The sequence below is a fragment of the Leucoraja erinacea genome, chromosome 19 (assembly GCF_028641065.1).
Source record: "Leucoraja erinacea ecotype New England chromosome 19, Leri_hhj_1, whole genome shotgun sequence".
Taxonomy (NCBI): Eukaryota; Metazoa; Chordata; class Chondrichthyes; order Rajiformes; family Rajidae; genus Leucoraja; species Leucoraja erinaceus.
The window spans coordinates 27,863,234-27,879,591 of record NC_073395.1 but is presented as its reverse complement, the minus strand read 5'-3'; the positions used below and the strand labels follow the sequence as shown (position 1 = coordinate 27,879,591).

The following is a 16,358-nucleotide window of genomic DNA, read 5'->3' as shown; positions in this document are numbered from 1 at the left end:
TGGCCTGCTACTCAATGTAGGTAGATGTTCCAGACTCTGATTACGGTATTTTCTGAGTAGAGAACTTACTCTAGAATTGCTTATTAAGTTCATAATCACCTAAAATTATAGACTCTTCATTTTGGACATGGCATGTGTGTAAGCATGAATATTTAGCAAGGGGTGTCTCGGTATTAAAAAAAAGTGTTGGAGGGAGTGGTGGGTACTGCAAGTTGGCAAAGTTAACAATTCCTGTTGAAGTTAATTGTGCACACTATGCTATTGACTAGAATAGAAACAGCATTCTCATCTTTGCTCCATCAACTTTCATTAGTAGTTCCTGACCTTCGGCTATCCCATGTTCCTCCATGAGTTTGAAAGCAACAGCTTAAAATCTCATGCAAGAACATGGCAGAGCAAGTGTTACCATTCCACCCAACAACATACAGTCAGAAGTAAAACCCAGAGGTATCAAATTACACGGTTGAACAGTTGACTTCTGTATAATATGCAAGACACAAGTTCAGCAAAAGTTGATACACCAATACAACTGTGAATAAATATTAGTAAAATCATATTGAAACTAAATAATATAATTATTCAAAATCATGACAAATCAAAATTTCTATTGTAGAAAAGGTAAACGACCATTCAACAGAGGAGCCTCATACACACAGCAATTTAGAACGTTCAGGTTATTCACCCCTCTCTCCTTCACACGTTAATAGGATTAATAAAACACAAGGTAAATTGAGGCATGCCATTTTAATACTCTTGAATATTTATGGGAAAATACAACACAAAGAAAAAATCAGAGTTGCACTTTCAAGTCTATTCTATCAACAGATCCTTCCCGGATATGAATGAACTACGTTCCCAATTTGAACAGTTTACAAGACGGAATTGTGGCTGTGAACCAAATTGCTACATGACAAACAATGCCTGCAGAGATGGGCTGTTTCATAGGAATAAATAGTCTGTGAAACAGATAGCATTTGAAATCTCATTTTTAATGATAAAACTTATATTGACAAATTTAGCCATATCTCGCCACTAATTATATCCTTTTGCAAGATTTACTGCAGACACGGTTTTCAATACCATTGGTGGGTATACAGTAAAAAGGATACTGCTAGTGGCCTGAATGGCATGTCTTTGGAAAGGAATCAATAAATGGATTTCAATGTATGAAGTAGAATGTATTTTTTGGGAGTTGGCTATGGTCACCTGCAGTCACGCAGCAGCCAGCCAATCCACGCGCTAGTTTCCCAAGTGCTCTTTCACATGACCAGCCTTGCATAAATCGGGCATCTGTAAGCTGAGGCGGACCTGTACACTAAGACGCCTTCATTCATTTTCACTATCCTTGTGAAATTCATCTACCTTTAGTGGTGCAGGTCCACCACCAATTTTCTGGCAACTAGTGGTTCAGTGCCTCCTATAAGCTGGACAAGATTACACGACCGCATTTGAAATCCCCCCAGAAGTCCCCCCATAAATGTGGAACTTAGGCCAGGTAAGCAAGTTTGCCCCCCCTGCGGCCGTGGCTCTGGAATTCCGGCCCATCCAGAGGCGGCAGATCCATTCCCATAATATCTCAGCCCCCATCCCCACCCCATCCGAGGCCATGACCTCTGTTGGTCTGGCAAAATGGATAATACGGCAAGGCTCTGGAACCAAGGATGCTGGAAAATCAGTGGTGGACCTGTCCCATTAGCATTTGCTACAAAAGCACACGTAACAGATTTCATTGAATAGTCTGTGATGAAAACTTGACGCATTACCAGTTCCATGAGCACGATCTACTCCCATTTTTAATGCAAAGTCAGGCTTATAGTCATACTCAACGAGCCTCATTTGCGTTATCCTTTTTAGCTGTTCAGTAGTGTCCACCTACAAAATAAACAAAAACTTTCAATACATTGAATGCGGCTGCATTACGGAAATCTATCTGTCACAGTGGCAGGCAAGAAATGGTGGCTTGGCCCCAAAAGTCACCCATTCCTTCTATCCTGAGATGCTGCCTGTCCTGCTGAGTTACTCAGCATTTTGTGTCTATCTAAGAAATGGTGGAGACTGGTGTGAGGACTGATCACTTGATATAGAGCAGAGTTTAAGGTGGTCTGGCCTCTTATACTATGGCAGTTTTATTAGTGTAGCAGTAGGCATTAGTTAGCCCACAACTCAAATACCACTGAATGACTGCCAAGAAATGTGAAGAGGCCTGATCCTGAATACCTCCTGAGTTAGGTAGAGATTAGGGAAGTTCTCCATATATCTGTTGAAAATCATATTTGAGAGAAAAATAAATCATTATGCATCATTTAAATTATATTAATGTAGTTTATTATCATGGGTACTGAGGTACAGTGAAAAGCTTTTGTTTTGAGCTAACCAGTCAGTGGAAAGACAATACACGATTATAATCAAGGCATTCACAGAGTACAGATGCAAAAACTATGGACAATGTAAACCTACAATGAAAAATAAAATATTCAGCAAATCAGGCAGCTCTGCAAACCTTTCACCTGATTAATGACCTGAAACATTAACTGTAGTTCGTTTTCCCACAAATGCTATATTTAAGAGGGAGTTAGATGTGGCCCTTGGCTAAAGGGATCAGGGGGTATGGAGAGAAGGCAGGGATGGGATACTGAGTTGGATGATCAGCCATGATCATATCGAATGGCGGTGCAGGCTCAAAGGGCCAAATGGCCTACTCCTGCAAATATTTTCTATGTTTCCATGTTTCTATGTTAAATGCTGCCTGAACTGCTTTGTTTCCGTTTGATTTCCAGTATCAGTAATACCTCATGGATATTCTCCTTTGCTCGTTGGTCAGACGGATGCATGACTGTGCCCATTATTTTTACATTGCCGCACACGACCAATGCCTCATCAGGACTATCCGTGTTGATTCCCACTTGACCATGACAGGCAATTGTATTGGGCAGATGTCCTTGTTGCCATGTTGCTTCACGATCATGCTCAAACTGACTGGGATTTGAAGCCTGAAAAAGAAGTCAATGTGCAAGCTTAGTCTATCCTTGTTAAAGTTAGTTCATTGGTTCCTTTTTTCTCACGTGTACCAAAGTACAGTGAGATTCTTTTAGTTATGCATTCAGATCAGTGAGATTATTGCCAGAGTAATTGATATATCAAATTTGTGTAGATTATTTAGAGTTGTTCAACAAAGTTTACTCAAGCAAATTTATATATCTCCAGATAATGGAATCAACACCACGACTGCAATGTTTTACACAGAAATTGCCAATTTTAATGTAGACAACAATGCCGCATTCCTTTATAACAGACATCACAACAGTTGCCTGACTGACAAAGTTGGTAAGCATTCATGTACCAAACATCTTGCACTATAAATAACAATAAAGTACATGAAATACATGGGCCCTGGAACCGGGGGGGGGGGGGGGACTCCGGCCTGCAGCCCCCTCACTTTGTTGGCTAGACATGTTTCAATGTTTCTGGCTGTGGATGAGGCACTGCTGTGCTCTGAGCAACCTGGTCATAGGTGTTGGAGAGCCCGGGCGGAGGGAGGGATGGAGGCAGAAGCAGCGGCGAGGAGCCGTGGCTGGCGAGTGTTTACCGGGCTGGCGAGTCGCTCACTATAAGCTCCGGCCAAGGAGTAGCCTCACTGCAAGAGTCCCGGGCCATCAGAAGCGTTGCGCCACGGCCGTGAGAGTCTCTGTGCCGAATTCGCCCTGGTGACCAGCATGGACCAGGCTGCGGCTTGGTGCATCCTGGAGGACAACCAATAGCTGTTGGAAGTAGGTACCAAGCACTAGGTAGAAGTGGTGGAAGATAGTGGCCTTCAAATGGGGGTGGTTGGAGAAAGCATCCTGCGTGCCTGCTAGATTATCACTTACTGTAACTGCAGGGAAAATGTCCCCGGCGTTGGGGGAGTCCAGAATCAGGGGTCACAGTTTAAGAATAAGGGGAAGGCCATTTAGGACTGAGATGAAGACAAACTTTCTTCACCCAGAGATTTGTGAATCTGTGGAATTCTCTGCCACAGAAGGCAGTGGAGGCCAATTCACTGGATGTTTTCAAGAGAGAGTTACATTTAGCTCTTGGGGCTAGTGAAATCAAGGGGTATGGGGGAAAAACAGGAAGGGGGTACTGATTTTAGATGAACAACCATGATCAAATTGAATGGCAGTGCTGGCTCGAAGGGGCAAATGGCCTATTCCTGCACCTATTTTCTATGTTTCTATGCCTGAGTATATGGCAATAAAACTCAACCACTTGATTTTGAAGCATTCATACATGGTGGAGAATGCTGTCATAGAGTGATACAGTGTGAAAACGGGCCCAACTTGCCACACCCACCAACATGTCCCAGCTACACTACCTGCTTTTGGTCCATATCCCTCCAAATCAGTCCTATCCATGTATCAGTCTTACTGTTTCTTAAATGTTGGGATAGTTCCCGCCTCAACGATCTCCTCTGGCAGCTTGTTCCCTACACCCACCACCCTTTGTGTGGAAAATGTTACCCCTCAGTCTGTCCTCTGGTCCTCGATTCACCTGCAAAAGATTCAGTGCATAGAAATGTATATTTCTAATTTCTAATGCACTTTAGATTTCTCGAAAGTCTTACTTTTTAAAAAGTAACGTTTCCACAAACATATAGCCCCTTTATTAATGTCATGGTTTGATGATTCTAAATTCAAATCAAAATGAAAGCGCATACTTTCAAAATACTCTGATTTTTTCCCCCGAGCAAAACATTATTTGTATGACTTTGCCATATCAGGAAATGTTATGATTATTTATTGTCCCTTTTTCCAACTACAAACAAAAACCAATAGCACTTGAAATTATAAAATGTAAAAGTTATAACATTTAAAAGTTTTTTTGTCAAATTTTCTGTACTGTGGAAGGCACTGGCATCGATCCGGGGGGGGGGGAGGGGGATATATCCTCCCACTTTGAGTTGGGGATGGCTTGTATTATTATCCCCCAGTTTTTGGAGGTCGAGCAATAACAAAAATAATAATTACCTGCTCCTATCTCTCATGTAGGCAATGTACATTATCTTAAAAATACTTCAAACAAAAATCATTGAAATCATACTTCTACAATGCACTAAAACATGATTTAGTGGGGGGCACCCCCCTCCCACACCCTACACAGTAAAGATTTGCTTCCCCTTATAAAGAGGTTAAATAAATTAAGGCTGGGTTGAATCTGTCCATTGTTGAAGGAGAAATATTATTTAAAAGAGATACAAGGTTTGATAATGCAATACATGGACTGGAAAGATATTTTGCAAAACTAGAATGCTAATGTCATTGATTTATATAACACTCAAAGTCTCTGCTGTCTGCTTTAAAATGACACATTTCTGAACAACACGATAGATTAACTGACTTTTCTTGAATGAAGTAGGGTGCCGACATACTTACTCTCACAATTATCCGTTCTGATATATCAGCCACTAATAAATAACTCTGGTTTTGACTGATAGCGTTAAGGCCCACCACAAGCATAAAATATCTGAAAAAGGAGGAAGTCCAATTATGGCAAAATCCTTTTCCTTTCTATTAATATATATACACACAGATAATTTTGATGAGTTATGAATAAATAATTTTATATTATTTACTGAGATTGAACGAAAGCTAATAGAAATAAAATTTAGCACACCACAAGTTGAAGAAAGTTTTGGTAATAATGTGTGAATCATTCTTCATGATTGGAATTAACAGGGGGCATCAGATAAATTTTTTTTGTACACTTCTTTTCCAGTAACACTCAATATTCATGTTTTATTTCGATCACATTCTACCTCTGTTCAGGATTAGGTTTTCCTTTCTTCCTCATGTTGTTCGCCGTTGTCTCACCAAAATGTAATCTTCCTAAAGTGATTTTCGTTGTTTGGTCTTCTGGCAAATCAATCCTTTAAAAATAAATCAATTGAAAACACTTCAAGATTACAAATGGCAGCTTGTCGGAAATATGAAAAACGCAACTATTGTTTATTAAAATGTGACCAATAATAATGATGATTGTCAGCTGGAGATTCAAATTTGGACAAAGGGAGCCACCATTAGACATCGGAGCAGAATTAGGCCATTCGGCCCATCGTCTACTCTGCCATTTGATCATGGCTGATTAACCGCATTCTCGTGTCTTCTCCCAATAAACTTCGATGCCTTTACTAAACAAGAATAAAATCAATCTCCGCTTTAAAAATAGCCAATGTCTTGGCCTCCACAGTCATCTGTGGCAATGAACTTCACAGATTTGTTACCCTCTGGCTAAAGGAATTCCTCCTCATTCTAAAATATCCAAAATGAAAAAAAAATGGAGACAACGACAAAACTAGTTATAAAGCTTTGATTAGAAAGTGATACAAGAAGAAGAAATGAAAGTCACATGAAGGATGCACGCATAGCCAAATATAAAAAAGATTGATATAGACACACACTCCAACACTTTAAATGAAATATTTAAATTAATTTGGATGAGGAATTTCCACCTAAAATACTGAAATGTTTCTCTTTTCATTTATTGATCCGTTACATTGTTCCAGCATTTTCTTGTAATATATAATTTGCAGCTGAGGTTATCCCCAATAATTAGCTTGAAATCATTTGTATCGTAGTGCTTGCAGATTCTATTCCACTTCCAATTTTTTTTTCATGTTCCTGACAATTTAAGTGGGTTACGTTGATACCTAAATGCATTTCAAAGCCGAGTATATCCCAGTACAGTGAAGAACAACTCAGGAAGCTACTTCCTGATATCCACATTTAACTGCTCTTGTACCATCACCAGAAGTTGTCCCATTTAATTTTCAGTAGCAATAAAGATGACAGTCTTCCTTTTGCATTTACCACATTTTGTTGGTGGTTGAAGCTGAATTTTCTAAGTTAGTTTATGCCTCATTTTTAGTTTAGAGAGATATAGCGTTGAAACAGGCCGATCGGCCCACCAACTCTACACTGACCAGCAATCATCCCATCACACTAGCACAGGGGTTCACAACCTTTCTCGTCCCGTTTACCCCTGGCAACTTCAATAGCACATTACAACGTTATTTCACTTTTATATGAATAACTATTGAAGAAAGAACAGATACCAGTATACCAGAACCAATCACAGTGAGTCAATGAGAAAAAATATGTACAAATCCAGAATCAATAAATTTACCCTCTGGGTAGGTGACATTTACCCCCTGGGAGTAAATTTACCCCAGGTTGGGAACCCTTGCACTTGCATTGTTCTACACACTAGAGAAATTTTACAATTTTACCAAAGCCAATTACCTACAAACCTGTGCGTCTTTGGAGTGTGGTAGGAAACCAGAGCACCTGGGGAAAGCACACGCTGTCACAGGGATAACATACAAACTCCGTGCAGACAACACCTGTAATCAACATCAAACCGGGTCTCTGGTGCTGTAAGTTGCAACTAAACCACTGCACCATTGTGCCGCCTTGAACTGCTTGATTAAATTTACCTTATAGGATTAAAAAGCTTCTTGCTGCGGTCTGATTGAGATTGCTCAACACTGATCACCTGATTTGTAGCCTCAGCCTGTGAGCAAAAGGAATATTTTCATTATTGCAATACTTTATGGTAAGTATGAGGAAAATAAATCATATTATACATTATGAATTGGAGGAAAACATACTGGAAGCAAAGGAAAGAAGTACTGTAAACCATGTTGGAATAAAGTGAAGAAATCAAACAGGGGTTAATCTGAGAGCAGACAAACAACCCGAGGATGATTTTGGTCGCCTTTATAGGAGAGGGACAAGGTGTTAAATAATAAATACTTCTCATCTGTATTTAGCATGGAGGAGGATGTGAAAGCTGGTGAGCTCAAGGAACAGAACAGTGATATCCTGAAACATATCAACATTATAAAAAAGAAGATATTGGTAAACATGGTGCAAATAAAATGAGGATACTGTAAATTCCCAGGTAAATAGCACAATACCCCAACTGCGGCCTTATATTGCACTCAATGGCACAGCTGTAGACAAAGCCAGATATTTTATTTCCTAACTGTTCTGGCTCGTGATCAAAATAGCACTAAATGCTGGAGCTTTCAAACTTGCTGCCCACTTTGACTGAAAGACATCTCTCATTTCAACTGGACTGGTTTATTTATTCAGAGCTCCTGCAGAAAATGTACAGAGACAAGGAACTGCAGTTGCTGGTTTAGAATAAAAGGCACAAAGTGTTGGAATAACTCAGCGGGTCAGGCAGCAAACACAAGTGTTCAGCCAGACGGTCGGCGAGTCACCATTTGGTCATCAGCTGGACCATGTGTAGCCACCGTTTTGCCAAACACCAAGCACTCAGAACACCAAGGCCTGCTGGATCTCCCTGTTACTAACCATTTTGACATGCTTCCCATTCTGACCTTTCTATCCTGGGGCACTACCATTGCCAGAGTGAGGCCACACACAAACTGAGGAATAGCACTTCATATTCCGCTTGGGTACCTTACTCAATGGCATGAAAATTAAACGCTACAATTTTAGGTAACTAATCTATTAGCAACCCAAAGTGTGCAGCAGCTTATGGCTTTTTGATTTGAAATAGAAAATGATTTTGGGTACAAACATGAATTTGCCTTCAATTTCCCACTGATAGTAAAATATAGTTCATTTTAGATTACCATAGATCAAAGGACACACATAGCTATTGTACAGAATTATATCCATTGTTTCTACAGAGTTTGGGCATTTTATATTAATTTACAGAATGCTGATGAGGCAAATATTCTGTGACCTCTCCACAAATGTCCTTGAAAATGCAACGGTGAACAGCCCTTTTGAACTAAAAAACAAACTATCGGGGGAGCTCAGCGAGTCAGGTAGCAAGTGTGGAACAAAATGGACAGGTAACGCTTCGAGTCCCGGCTCAATTCCAGTTCAAGGTTTACAGTGCACAGTGGCAAAGCGGTAAAGTTGCAGCCTTACAGTGCCAGTAGCCCGGGTCCAATCCTGACAACAGGTGCTGTCTATACGGAGTTTGTACGTTCTCCCTGTGACCGTGGAGGTTTTCCACAGGTGCTCCGGTTTTCTCCCACACTCCAAAGACGTGCATGTTTGCGGGTTGATTGGCTTCTGTAAATTGTTCCTTGTGTGTAGGATGTGAAACTGGGATAACGTAGAATGAGTGTACAGGTGATCGTTGGGCCGAAGGGTCTGTTTCCATGCTGTGTATCTAAGCTAAACTATCTGCTGTCGCTTGTGTCTCCGCCATTCTTGGGTTAGCAAACAGTTTTGTCATTGATCCAAGTTTTCTAACCTTTATAAAACACTGATTAGGATTTAGTTGAAATATTTTGCACTGTTCTGGGAATCACATTAAGAAAATAGACAGTGGGTGGAATCTGAAATGCATTGTTTGAAAAGATGGTGGGAGAAGAATTATTTCATGATAAATCTTAAAGCAGAATAGGATAAATACTCATTGCTAAAATCTGACAAAATATATTAAATGCCGAAGTTCTGGGGTAAGAGCTGGGCAGTACAACTAATTAAATAGTACTTTAAACATGCCAATGCTCAAGAATTCTCTCATATTAAGAAAAACCTTTAATAACATAGCAACAAAAACTGATCTATATTTCAATGACTTATTGGAGCGACCATTCACACACTAAAGTCAGAACCAATCATCTAGAGTGGTTTGTTGTTATAACTGTTTGCATTTTGGTTGATTTAATGATGATAACATGCCAGACAGAATTTACATTTACCAATTAGATTAATTAAAACTGGTGCTGAGAGAACTTAGGTGATTGCAGTTCCTCAGTGGAGTGGCCCTATAATCTATGGAAATGAAAGGTAGTCGCTTTGAAAGGCACTTTGAAATGAAGGATTGTGATACAGGCTATGTTCATAGCTGTTCATAAAGCTTGTTCATAAATTCTTAGTTGTTTCAAACCATTTGCTTTTAACCAATACAATCAAACTCTAATAATTCTGGACTTGTGGGTGCATTCCAACCTACTGGCTGTATTTTACTTCGGAGTCACGTGAGTGACTTCGTGAAGAACCCCGCTTCCACGCATGCGTGTCGTGACATATCGCTACACGCATTGCAACGAGTCACACAGGGGGGAACGGCGTTCCCCAAGCGGGAGATTTGAAAGTCGGGAACAGCAGGTAAGAGACTCTGCGTTCCTTTTTACTACTTACTTTTAGGAGGCTGCGGAAAGCTTGCGGGGAGACCCGTGGAGGGCGAGCAGCCAGCAGCAGCAACAGCACGAGTTTCCCTGGAGGGAACAACCTGAGCCCGACTTTGCTCCCGCACCGGCAAAATTCACCTCTCGGCCGGGCGGGAAGCAAAGTAAAAAAGGTCCCTATGCCAGTCTCAAACGAGACTGGCTTGGGAGCAGTCGGTAGCAGCCAGCACAGAGGCTGCGGGACAGACAGCTCGGACCAGCGGTACCGGGGCTCGAAACGCTCAGCGAGTGCAGCGGCACTTATGGAGTCGGAACGGGACGTTCGGGCTGGACACCTTCTTCACAAGGTAAGGGCCAGGGGATCCATATGAACAGCCGGGGTTACCGGCTGCGGAACTGCCGCGAAGGACCAGGCCCGTGAACACCGGGGTCGGTCCAAGCGGCTTGAACCCGACACAGGGAACGACGGTCACCGGCGGGAGAAGGAAAGTCGGGAACAGCAGGTAAGAGACCCTGCGTTTCCTTCAACTTACCTTTCTAGGTGCAGACATGGACCAGGTCCATGTAAGGTGCAGAAGGCCGGCGGGAGAACCGCGGAGGAGCGGCAGCAGCAGCAGCAGCAGCAGTAGCAGCAGCAGCGGCAGCGGCAGCAGCAGTGGCAGCCGGCAGCTGCAGGAGCACAGACAGCGGCAGGAGCACAGACAGCAGCAGTGGCAGCTGGCACTTCGTGAGGAGCTGGCAACGGCAGGAGCAGCATGGGCACATCGATTCCCGGAGGGGGAAAAACACCTGTGCCCAACTTCGCTCCAGCATGGTGTGAAAGTTCATTTCTCGGCAGCAAAGGACTTTGCAGTTGACTGGCTGCAATCTACTATAAGGGACCAGTATGTGAGTACCAGGATCGGTCCCAGCGGGGTTTTAGTTACAATAATCGCTTCTCGGCTTTTTGGCTAAGATCAAGTGTAGTATCTGTTCTTATCAGTTTAATATCTGATACACCCCTTATCTAGGGACTATATATATTATATAAAAACTATAGTAGCTGTTATCATCAGTTTTAATGTCTTATATGTCCCTTATCTAAGGACCATATAAGTAGGAGTGCCCAGAATTGAGGGCATTAGAGTGGGGTTGACCGGCTGCAACGACCATAAGGGACCAGTACCGTCAGTACGGGGGGGGGTCCCAGGGGTCTAAGATAAAGGAGCAGCCAGGAGTGCTGAGAGCGTTGAAGTCAGGTTAAAGGAATAGATGTAAGCAGCTGTGCCAGTTATCCTCCACACCGGCCATATCCACTTCACGGAAGGAAGGACAAAACTGGAGAAGGAGGACCATGGAACAGCGGGCAGCCAGCAGCAGCCAGCGGCACTTGGATCAACTGTAGTGGGATCAGCTGTGCCCGATGTCGGCCCCGCACCGGCCAGATCCATGTGACCGAGCGGTAGGCTAGACACAAATCAAACAAGGTAGTGGACTCAGAAGGGTCCGACTTTGCATAAAACCGCCGGCAACCAGTGCCCGAGAGGGCTGGAGCGGGAAGAAGCGGTGTATGGAGCCTTGCTCCAACGTGATAAAACCACAGCAGTACCTCTTTGAGGGCTGCACAATGCTTCTACCCCATCAGAGGGGAGCACTGTGGGTCAGTTCTGGGCTGACCTGCAAGAGGGGTCCGCAGAACAAAAGACAAGTGGGCAGCAGTTAAGCCCCACATGGGTACCCCGTGTGGGACCCTAGAGATCTCTAACTCTATAAAAAAGAGTAGGCAGGACCCTGATGGGCCAGAGCCTGGTAATACAGCGTCCCATGATCCTAACACAGCAGGGACTCTGCTGGACATGGTGGCCGATTACTTTAGCCAAGTCAAACATGGGTAGACTTGGATCCAGGATGGCAATAGTATTACTATATGTCTGGCCACAAACGCCAACAAGAAAAATTTACAAACACTGGCCAGACATCTGCCACCTGGCAACGGTGAGGCATTACAGGTGCCCAGTGTAAACCCAGGACCTCAAGATCCAGAGAACCTTCAAGGGATTGACGGAAGGCATCATAGCACACACCAGCACCCTGGACTAAACGTAGGTAACCAAAGACCATCAAGACGCACTAGATCTGTTTAATAATATGCAATATAACCTGAACTACACGTGGAAGGCGGCCATTCAGCCAGCACTAGGACCCCAAAAATGCTACCATTTGCAAATAAAGAACCGTGTGTGGACTAAGCCAAGACACTGGGGCTCATCAAGGCCAGCGCAAGGGCCTATTTTGGAGCATGATACCAGCCACAGGCAAGGCCATAAAAAATGTGGCTCATACCAGTAGCAGTGTCAGAAATCAATATAACCTGCAGGATCCGTTTTAGGGTATGGCCAGGGCGGCCACCCTGGAAGATGCGGAAGCCTCAACCTCCCACACAACCCCGAACAAGAAATATTAAACCAGAACCTTATTTTCAAAAAACCAAGGAAATAACAAAACCACCGGTAACCATGGAGGTAGGTGGGTGGGGTTTTCTTCTGTTAAAATAGGGACCTACGAGGGTAGGGGAGGTTGCAACACTACAGTTATGTATGGTATATAATCACTACAGATTCATATAATCTCAGCAGTATTCAGGGTTATCTGATAGGGTTTTTCTCATCCCAATAACCACAGTACATCATACACCAGAAGGGCATTTTGTCCTTACATAAACCAAACAATCTAAAACCCACATGGTGCTACAAGAATTGTACACAAAAGATGGGATTGAACATATTTATTAAATATAAGATAGAGTAGGGTTGCAGGATTATCATTGATTTTAACCCTAAACACATTTGTTCTAGATATTCATTTTAAGATGGATGCTCTTATTATTGATATAGACTTGGTGTCAGTTGCGGGTTTCTATATGGCAGGCATTGACTCAATAGAGGAACTTTGGCAATATAGAGCTTACAAAAGGGGCAATCATTAGCCCCATTATTATGTACTAAAATTCGTAAACCAGCTTGACATTGTTATGTAAATAAGCCATAGGGTGATGTTTTCCCCCGTTCGGACCCATCATTGGGGTACTAGGGAAAATTCAACTACACTCGGCATCTGGAATTTTCAGAGTACCCGACTGACCTTCTCAATCATGGTATTTCAGTCTTACAGGGGATGGTGTTAGAACCATGTTCCCTATGAACATTGCCAAATAATTATTGATTTATCCAGTGACTGGAGGCAGTCATCCATGCCATAACACTATGGATTTATTGATTTGTAGAGTCTAACAGACCCACTACACTGTCAGACAGGACGATGAATCTCATCTCATCTGCACTAAGACTGTCAACACGGAAGCAGTACCTTGGACATATCAAGAAATGGGGCATATACTGCTTGGACAACAATCTCGACCAAAAGGCCAAGAACATTCTGGCCGTATTGGAATTTTTACAAGCCTCCATTAGGATAATCGATGGAGCTACAGTGCCTTCAATAGTGCCACAAGTGCACTCTCCAATTACCTATCACAAGGATCGGAACGGCACGCGGTGGGAGCGCACCCCTGGTAAGCAAACCAGGTACTCCAAAATCTGGGACATGGGTGTCGTTTTCTCAACATGCTGAGGAGCTTGTAGCTCATAACAGCGTTGTCACCTCAGTAACAGACCAGGAAGATGGTTATGCTCATGGTGTTATTTACCGCACAACAAGTCCAGCCATTAAGCAAACTGAGCCTGGACTCCCTGATCATCTCACCGAGAAACTGGTGTTGTCATACAGGATTTAATAAAAGATCGGGTTCATAGGGTCTAGGGTTTGATTTTATGGTACACCCATATGGCAAACGACTGTGTATAACAAGACACATCTAACAATACATAGCATATACTCAGAACATTCGAGGTCAGAGTATGGAGTTGTTTATCTCTTACAAGAAACTGCATGATAGGGTCACGACTCAAACTATATCAAGGTGGCTCAAATAGGTCCTAAAAATGGCAGGAATAGACACTGATGTTTCAACTCTCATTCCACCAGGACTGCAGCAACATCCGCAGCAATATTGTACAGGTACCCACAGACCAAATCCTCAGAATGGCAGGAGGGTCATTTTAAAAAAGTGTTTTTCCACAGGTTGTATTATAAACCAGTTAATTTGGAGCCATCATTGTATTAAGAAAACATTTTAGGTTCAACAAAATAATTTGCCCGATAGGTTACAGGGTTATGATTCTCAAATTTTAAAAAAATGTTATATTTTTTCGTTATACCACACAACTCTTTGTATAATTGTGTTTTAAAACTACTAATGATGCTCTCTCCCAATACCCAAGGCAGTTGTGAAGCATGGACTCGTTCCACGGCATGAGGTCACAGAGCTTTGAAATCTTCACGAAGTCACTCACGTGACTCCGAAGTAAAATAGTAAGATTAAACGAGAACTTACCAGTTTGAAGTTTGATCTGTATTTTATGAGGAGTTACGATGAGGGATTTCGTGCCCTCCGCTCCCACCCTCTTATGATCATATCAAAAACTGGTATCTCTTTGATAATCTTACTATGTTAGATCATTATAGGTTTCTGTGACCTCACACCGCTGCTTTGAAGAATGACACGCATGCGTGGAAGCGGGGTTCTTCACGAAATCCCTCATCGTAACTCCTCATAAAATACAGATCAAACTTCAAACTGGTAAGTTCTCGTTTAATCTTACTAATTTCTATTAATACCACAACACACTTGAACATTTTTTAAAGATATTACACAGTATTATAATCACAATCACAATAATACTTTATTAGCCAAGTATGTTTTGCAACATACGAGCAATTTCATTTGCCAAGTCAGTCATACAATAAAAAAGCAACGGAACACATTTTAACATAAACATCCATCACAGAGACTCCTCCACATTCCTTTCTGTGATGGAAGGCGAAAAAAAGTTCAATCTTTTCCCTTTGCTCTCCCGTGGTTGGGGGCCTCGAGCAATCCGTTGACGGGATGATCTTGACTCTCGTAGCCGGCGACGGGTTCTCCGCTTTGAGGCAATCAGCTCCTGCATCGGGGGGATGTCATCTCCCCTGTGCCGGCGATAGAACCCCGTGTCGGGGCTGGTCAAACCTTCTGCGACGTTGGAGTTCCCAACATTCACGGCCTTTCCCGAGACTGCGAGCTCCTGATGTAAAGTCCACAGGCCATGGTTGGAGCGATCCCAGGCAAGGGGTTGACTCCGATGTAAGTCCACGTGGGGGCAGTGGGTCAGTCTGAGGAGGCCTCCAGCCATCGATGGTAGGCCGCAGAGCGACCGGAGATTGCGATCCGAAAATTTATCGCATCTCCGGCAAGGTAAGAAACTGAAAAAAGTTTCCCCCTCCCCCCACATAAAACAAACCGGAGAACATTTACATGAACTTTTAACACACACTAAAAAACTTTAAAGACAACTGTTGGTGGGGCTGCCGGTGGTGCGGCGCCCCTGGTGGTTTCCATTGGAATATTTCAAAATATATTCCAATTAATTTAATAGTGAGTTTAATGGGAGGGCAGGAAATGGAGCCTGAGAGAATTTAAAGGGAGCAGGGGATGTCGTGTTTAAAGGGAGTACAGGAATCCGTCTCTGGTGGGCCAAATGGTGAGCTATTGGAATTTTGGATTCGGCAGATAACAAATTGTCAGATTTTTACTGTATTAGTTGATAGAATTTATGCATTATTTTGAATAATGCTTTTTCTAATTTTAAAGTAAATTTCAGTTCATAGCACAATATTCCAGATAACAGCGCAAAACCTTTTATACAAATAAAAGTTCAAGATTTAAAATTAAACAAAATACAATTTCTAGTATCCACCAACATACACACTATAATTATGAATATATTCTAAGGACTAAACTATACCAGTAATCTTTACTTTTTTATGGATTATATTTATATTTATTTAAATATCAAAATAAATTTGCAGACAAAAATTTATGACAACTTGCCTTTACTCCAAAAACTTGAAGGAAGAATGTTTCAATTGGTTTATGACCTGTAGGTGTTTTAACATATTTTGGGTGTCCAATCAGGCCAACATGAACTGTGACCTGGAAGTGGTTCTTCTTTTGACAAACAAATGAGTCATCCACTGTTGAAAAATTAAATCCCTTGTCTGCATCAACTTGATATCCTAGAGCAGGTCTAATGACAACAGTAACACAGAAATATAAAACCAATTT

The 16,358-nt window shown here is 42.3% G+C and overlaps 1 protein-coding gene and 1 pseudogene across 1 annotated transcript in view; one reads left to right on the top strand and one right to left on the bottom strand.

Annotated features, from left to right (window-relative positions):
• The window catches only part of LOC129706563 (myelin regulatory factor-like protein), a 42,430-nt gene that overhangs the window by 24,566 nt on the left and 1,506 nt on the right, over nt 1–16,358 (bottom strand). The window contains exons 2-7 of the mRNA XM_055650925.1: nt 16,125–16,320; nt 7,469–7,545; nt 5,792–5,902; nt 5,409–5,499; nt 2,790–2,990; nt 1,764–1,872 (exon numbers count right to left, since the gene is read on the bottom strand). Coding sequence (XP_055506900.1) covers nt 1,764–1,872; nt 2,790–2,990; nt 5,409–5,499; nt 5,792–5,902; nt 7,469–7,545; nt 16,125–16,320 — 785 coding nt within the window. The remainder of the gene's footprint in view (nt 1–1,763; nt 1,873–2,789; nt 2,991–5,408; nt 5,500–5,791; nt 5,903–7,468; nt 7,546–16,124; nt 16,321–16,358) is intronic.
• LOC129706591 (U2 spliceosomal RNA) lies at nt 11,087–11,194 on the top strand (annotated as a pseudogene).